Below are 7,332 nucleotides of genomic sequence, written 5' to 3'. Positions count from 1 at the left end.
GAGGCATGGAAGCACCACTGCCCTCAAGAGGCCTCACCGCTTTTAATGTGTATTATGATCGCCGTTTCCTGCCATGCCGTAGCGTTTCGGGGTGTGTAGAGTGCATGGCAAAGCCGTCAGAGGGAAAAGTCTCCCCCTCTCTTTGCTGTCCTCGTGGTACCTCCCAACCTCCCCGCTCTGAGGCGGCTCTTGCGCAGTTAGCCCCGGCTGTGTCCTTTCAGCAGTCGTCCTTCGCGTCCGCAAGCAGACCTAGGAAGCCAGGGCAGGTAAGAGGGAGGCTTGTTGGGCATAGAAGAGGAAGGGACCATTTCCAAAGAGGGTGGGTGGAGGGAGAGGCTATTAAGGATGCAACCCTAGCCACACTTTCCTGGGAGTAAGCTCTATGGACTGTGGTGGGACTTGCTTCTGAGTAGGCAGGCATTGGTTTGGACTCTGAGGCTGCAATCCTTTCCACACTTTCCTGGGAGTAAGCCCTATTGACTGTAGTGGGACTTCTGAGTAGACAAGACTGGGCTCTAAGTCAAGTCAATTTCCAATCCTGGCAATCATGTTATGTGCCCTGCAATAGTTTATTCATATTAATGACCATCCTTGTTTCCTTTGGACCATTTCCCCATTTCCTTCACTATGCAAACTGCTTTGAAAACTATTTGTTGTTGAAAAGTGGAGCATTTTTAATACTTCGGCCCCATTTCCCCCCTCCCTTTTCTTTCCTATGCAAACCTATGCACATTTTCCTGGGAAATCACCCTGGGAAATTTCCTGGGAAAATGTGGGTGATTTCCCCAAATCCCCCAATATTAGTAGGGCAATTGGGGAATGTGAGCTCCCAGACAAGTGCAGTGTGTCTTGTCAATTGTCAAAAAAATTGTCAGTTGTAAAAAAAAAAAACTGATAGTGTGCCTTGAAAATATTTTAGTGCCTTCTCAGAATGCAATGAGATGGAAAAGGTTGAAAATTACTGTTCTAGAGGAAAAGTCCATCACATGTTACAAGCCTTGATGTGCAACCTCCTGGTTTTAGAAATAGGCTACCTCAGAATGCCAGATGCAAGGGAGGGTACCAGGATGCAGATCTGTTGTTGTCTTGTGTGTTCCCTGAAGCATCTGGTGGACCACTGAGATACAGGAAGCTGGACTAGATGGGCCTTTGACCTGATCCAGTGGGGCTGTTCTTATGTTCTTAAACACCCACAGGATTGCAGTGTACAGATATAATACTCTAATACAGAGTTTCTCAAACTGTGGGTTGGGACTAGGTGGGTTGTGAACCAGTTTCAGGTGGGTCCCCATTCATTTCAATATTTTTATTTTTAATATAGTAGACTTGATGCTACCATGGTATGTGACAGCTTTTGGAGAAATGTAACAATGATAGTAAAGTAGCAGGTCAGTAACAGATTAAAAAAAACCAGTACGTTTATCTTCATACCAAGGACCATAAGATACAATATGCGACAGATATTCAGTAATCTCTACGTTACAGTCACAGCATCTGTCAACAAGTTTGTATACTTGTACTTATGTTCATGCTTAATAAAAGTTAATGAAAAATGAAAAAAGTCAAACTGGGGAAGATCTGATAAACAACTCAACTTCTTAGCTGCTGTGTTACACTAAGTCTCTGGATTGCAAGCCCTTCTGGGCAGGAGACTGTTGTCAAATTCTGTGTAAGGTGCCATGTGCTGTATAAATGGTGCTTCATAGCTGATATATGTACTGGGGCATAGTCTGAGAGTGCATAGATTTATAGTCTTAGCTGCATTTCTGCAGCCTCCCAATTCTCCCCTTATTCATTGATAGCTACCTGTGGTGTCTCCCTTTACTCTCATGACTCTCATAGACGTTGAGGTTTAAGTGCACTCCTTCCAGAATTATGTATACCTCTGTACAGGACTAGGCTGCCCAATATGTGTTCAGAAGCCAAGGTGCTTTAGGTGCTAAATATTTATTTCTTTATAATAACAACAACAACAACAACTTTATTTCTACCCCGCCTTCTCCCCGGAGGAACTCAAGGCGGCTTACAACAAAGTTAAAACAAATTAAAAACATAATTTAAAAACAGATAAAAGCATATTAACAACATATCATAAAAACAGTAGTCAAATAAAAGTAGTCAGGTAAAAAGAGCATAGAGCAGCAAATCATAAAAGAATCAGGCCTGTAACCAGGTGTTTAAAAAGATATTAAAAGATTTTGAAAAGATGTTTAAAAAGGCCGAGAACTCAGAAAGCTTGTCTAAACAGAAGGGTCTTCAGGCCTCGCTGAAAAGTCTGAAGAGAGGAAGCCATTCTTAAGTCAAGGGGGAAGGGAATTCCATAGCGTTGGTGCCACTACTGAGAAGGCCGTATTTCTTGCCGCCGCCCCATGTACCTCCCTAGACGGCGGCACTTGTAAAAAGGCCTTCTCTGATTATCTAAGAGGACGAGCTGGATTGTATGGGAGTAGGTGATCTCTAAGATACCCTGGCCCAGAGCAGTATAGGGCTTTAAAGGTCAAAACCAGCACCTTGAATTGGGCCCGGAAACAAATGGGCAGCCAGTGCAGCCACCGGAGAAGAGGACTGACAGAGTCAAACCGCCTACCTCCAGCAACTACACAGGCCACTGCATTCTGCACTAGTTGCAGTTTCCGAACCGTCTTCAAGGGCAGCCCCACATAGAGCACGTTACAATAATCTAACCTCGATGTCACCGTGGCATGGATCACTGTGGCCAGGTTTGCACGATCCAAGTAAGGCTGCAGCTGGCGCAGCAGCCAAAGCTGAGCGAAGGCCTCCCTAGCCACAGCCGCCACCTGGGAATCCAGGAGCAGCTGCGAGTCCAGGTGGACTCCCAAGCTGCGGACCTGCGGACCACAATATAGTTGTGCTTGATGTCCAAAGGCACCTGAGTGACTGGCAAACAAAGCATACACAGTGTTCACCATAAAGATAGGACCATAATAGCCTCTGTAATGTCAGTAGAGAACAACTTAGTAAAGGAAGAGAAATTCATGGAAGCCGGATCTGATGCTATTTGTTAACCATAATAGCAGAATGGAACCATCATACTAGGAAAAAGTAAAATATGGAATACTAGTTGTAGTAGAGGCCTAGTACCTTGACCACCAGTTTGTTGCCTTTCTGGAGACATTCTGTTTGGGTGAAATGGGATGTTGGGCTAGATGGCCCTTTGACCTTGTCTAGTAAGGTGCTTCTTATGCTTTTATTTCCAATTAGGAATCCCATTTAACCCACAAATCTACATTTAAAAAAAGAGGAGGGACACAGCTATTACTCTTGGGTCTTCTTATTTGTGAGTCCAAAGTAGTAAGAAAAGTAATCTAAGGGCCCAATCCTATCCAATTTTCCAGTGCCAGTGCGATTGTACCAGTGGACTGTGAGCTGCATCCTGTGGTGGAGGGGCAGTCACTGGGGCCTTCTTAGGGTATGGGAACATGAGTTCCCTTACCACAGGGCTGCACTGTGGCTACATTGGAGCTGGAAAGTTGGATAGAATTATAAGGGCCCAGTCCTATCCAACTTACCAGCACCTGTGCAGGCGTAATGCAGCTCCGAGGTAAGGGAACTAATGTTCCCTTACCTTGAGAAGGCCTCCGTGACTACCTCCCCACCAAAGGATGCTGGGCACAGCCCATTGGCATGCCTACACCAGCACTAGAAAATTGGATAGGATTGGGCCCTAAATCAGCAGTCAACATCAAGTTAATATTTTTTGGTATGCACCCTCTTTTTCCAACCCTTACTCACTGGTTCTTTTGTCTTCCCTTTTAGCCAGTGTAAATTCCCATACAACGCCACTTCTTGTCATCCTACATCGCCTGGTATGTGGATTGCATATCCTGCATTTGTGGCATATCCTTTTTGTGTTACTTGTATGTTGCTTTTATTGTTCCAAATTGATGTACAGTACATGTTTTATTAAAAATTCTTAATTCTTTGCAGGCTACAGTTTCCTTGATGTTGCACCTTAATGCCATATTAAAAAACCCAAAAAGCATCACTACAGATTAGAAAGTCAAAATGTCTGAGGGGTTTTCATATTGGGGTCTTCCCAGCTCTACATGGAGACGCAAGAATTGAACATGGGACCTTCTGCATGGAATTTGTGTTCTCCCCCACTTACCAGTGGCCCTGTGAACTGTATCAGCGATTTTTGCCTGTTTTTTTTTAATCTCACAGCACAGGATCAAAGTGCTAAAATTGTCAAGGAACACTATCAGTTTTTTTAATGATATGTTATCATTTTTAAAAAGAAGAGTATTAAGATTGTGTTTAAAGTTCAGTAACATGATAGATAAGCATAAAATTCCTCTCTCACAGTTTTTAGTCTGTGGCCCCCTTCAAGTGTGTAGGACTCCCCAGTGACTTCAATCATTGCCATGTATTGAAAATGTGTGTGTCCAAACACTACTTGGAAATAATTAATGTTTTGGGCTTTTATAAATGTGGCATTGAATGCAATATGTTCTTTGTTCTCTTTCTTGTTAGTAACTATGGTGAATTTTATCCATTTGGTGCGAGAACACTGGGTCCTGGCATTGGTTCCCTTAGGAATTGTGGCAGGATGTTACTTTGATAGGAAGAATGATGAAAAGTTGACACAGTTCAGAAATAAGAGCAAGTTGTTCCAAAGGTGAGTTGAGATTAGATATACCTGAACAGCATGATAGTAACTCTGTGTATTTAAAATTATAAAATTACTTCTTCTTGGGAATTATCTTGTTGCCAATATTTGAGGAAATCTTGGGAAATCTGGTTGCCAGTATCTGAAGTTTCACTGTTGCTTAGGGTTGTACACTAATAGGAAGAAAAGCAGGGTTTGAGGCTAAGTAAATTCCTAAAAAATGAAAGCCTTAATTTTGTGTATCCTGCAGATAAAAATTGTTCATACCCATAACAAATGCTAGTAGCTTTTTAACAAAAGTATGAGGAGTGCGTCAATAGCTTTTAAGACAGCTGTTTTTATAATGAAAGTTGGCAAACTTTTCATTAGTTTGTGTGGCTAGTAAAAAGAGCACGATACTGTCCAAAGGCAGTCAGACTTTGAATGTTAGATATTCAATCAAGTGGCTCCCTTTTAGCAGGTCAGGTTCTCCAAAGTTTGAAGTTATGGACTCAGACAAAGGGGGATTGCTTATGATCTGATCCTACCCATGTTTTCTTGGAAGATGAGGCTTGCTCCCAAATATATCATATGCATAGAATTACTATGCACCTTTGGGTGACATTACTATTTTGGCTAATTGCTCATCATTTTTGTTTGTTTTGCAGGAAGCATAACTATATTAGTATTAAAGTTGTGATTACTGGTACTAGTTGCATTAATACAAATACACTGTGAGAACTAGTGGGGCATAATGGATAGACTGTAAAACTTAGGCTATGGAGACTATCTTTTTGTTTTGAACTTATATTATACAGGGCCTATTTAGACACTAAGGGCACAATCCTAACCCCTTATGTCCGTGCTTTCCAGCTCTGAGGTAAGCTGGAACAAAGCTCTGAGGTAAGGGAACAAACATTCCCTTACTTTGAGGAGGCCTCCGTGAGTGCCTCCCACCTACTAGATGCAGCACATGTCCCGTTGGCACCTCTATGCCAGTGCTGGAAAGCACTGACATAAGGGGTTAGGATTGCACCCTAAGAAAAAATATTTCTTTATAGATTTATTGTGACCAAATGATAGGGCAAGATGTATTAAACAGTAGCAATATAAAATAACCCAGAAGCCCCTTAGCCCTTTGTCCAATGCGAGCGGAAACCTATGCTTGCTTGACCAATTCCCCAGGCAGTTGGCAGTTGGAGCAGAGTTTTTCAGACAGGGAAGGGGATGTTAAGAGCCTGATCCTGATGGGCTTATGTCGGCCCACTGCCAGCTCTGCTCCGCCAAATCCATAGCCCCACAACAGGCCTCCCTGACCTTACCCAGTTTGTTACCTTACCCAGAGGAAGGGGACAAATGTTTTCCCCAATGAAAGTCCCCTTCCTCTAAGAAGACATCAGGAGCCGCTGGCAGCTGCCTTGCATCCATATGATGCAGCAACAGCCATTTGGCGCCGCTGCAGCCCTGGGCGCCAGGCAGCTCAGGATTGGGCTGTAAGTCCCTGCACCTACTCCATTTTATTTACCCAAATGTTTGCTTCAAATAAACACTGTAAGAATGGGGGGCAGGACTATGGAGTGGGGCAGGGCTAGCCAGCAAATTCCCAGATGATGTGAAATTGTGGAGACTCTGAATGTTTTCATAATGTCTGAGGGAAGCTACAAAGAATGCATATATTTTGTCAATACCTATTCACTGGAATAAGGTTTTCAAGAATGGCTTCAGTAAGACAGCTATGGAAGTAGCTGCTGAGCTGTTCATGTTGTTAATGTCTTGTCTGGCATCCTCTCCTAACTAGCAATGCTCTGCTTGCACAAAAATTTTTGCAAGATACAGTTAGAAAGTTGAGAATGCCAACAGAGCTTAGAGGTGGAGTCATGCACTCAGTGGCATGAGCTTTGTGTGATAATGACATCTAAATGTCTTGTAACTAAAATTAGGTCATGTTAGAGAGAGCTGTATAGAAGTGTATAATTACCGAAATCTCACTCTCCAAATCTGTTACGTCATAGTTACTTGCTAAAAGAGTATAATTTAAAATCATAAAGCTGTATTCTGGAAGAAATGATGTCTCACTTTATGTTCTTATCTTTTCACAGAGAATTGAAACCTGGAGAAGAAGTCACATGGAAATAATGTGTGTCAAATGAGAAATACCTTCATACAATTAAATCTACTTATATAAGCTGTGTGATGGTGGTTTTTGTCATCAAATGAAATAAGAATTGCTGTAAGAACATAAGAACAGCCCTGCTGGATCAGGCCATAGGCCCATCTAGTCCAGCTTCCTGTATCTCACAGCGGCCCACCAAATGCCCCAGGGAGCACACCAGATAACAAGAGACCTCATCCTGGTGCCCTCCCTTGCATCTGGCATTCTGACATAACCCATTTCTAAAATCAGGAGGTTGCGCATACACATCATGGCTTGTACCCCATAATGGATTTTTCCTCCAGAAACATGTCCAATCCCCTTTTAAAGGCGTCTAGGCTAGATGCCAGCACCACATCCTGTGGCAAGCAGTTCCACAGACTGACCACACGCTGAGTAAAGAAATACTATGTTTTTTTTTTCCTTATGTATACATATTAGGCTTCTGAAAAGGGTTGGGAGTAGGCAAGCAGATGGTGGCTCACCATCTCCCTTTGCAGCTCCCAGTTGGGAACAAATCAAACATATTATTGTGTTTTGAGTATTATTGTGGGATCCCCCCTCCCCCACA

The 7,332-nt window shown here is 42.9% G+C and overlaps 1 protein-coding gene across 3 annotated transcripts; it reads left to right on the top strand.

The window, feature by feature from the left end:
- The first annotated feature begins 160 nt into the window (after nucleotides 1–160).
- NDUFB1 (NADH:ubiquinone oxidoreductase subunit B1) lies at nucleotides 161–6,794 on the top strand. 3 transcript variants are annotated; one of them, XM_066628550.1, is made up of 4 exons: nucleotides 161–266; nucleotides 3,778–3,827; nucleotides 4,495–4,639; nucleotides 6,709–6,794. In XM_066628550.1, exons 3-4 carry the CDS (start codon nucleotides 4,500–4,502, stop codon nucleotides 6,743–6,745), a joined length of 177 nt encoding a protein of 58 aa, XP_066484647.1. In that variant the 5' UTR covers nucleotides 161–266; nucleotides 3,778–3,827; nucleotides 4,495–4,499; the 3' UTR covers nucleotides 6,746–6,794. The 3 variants fall into 3 exon arrangements, with proteins under 3 accessions (XP_066484647.1, XP_066484665.1, XP_066484657.1); XM_066628560.1 differs by lacking the exon at nucleotides 161–266 and adding an exon at nucleotides 1,367–1,388; XM_066628568.1 differs by lacking the exon at nucleotides 3,778–3,827 and having other exon boundaries at nucleotides 169–266.
- The last annotated feature ends 538 nt before the right edge of the window (nucleotides 6,795–7,332 follow it).

Source organism: Tiliqua scincoides, chromosome 1 (genome assembly GCF_035046505.1).
Source record: "Tiliqua scincoides isolate rTilSci1 chromosome 1, rTilSci1.hap2, whole genome shotgun sequence".
NCBI classification, from domain to species: domain Eukaryota; kingdom Metazoa; phylum Chordata; class Lepidosauria; order Squamata; family Scincidae; genus Tiliqua; species Tiliqua scincoides.
This window is presented reverse-complemented; position numbering and strand designations above follow the sequence as displayed.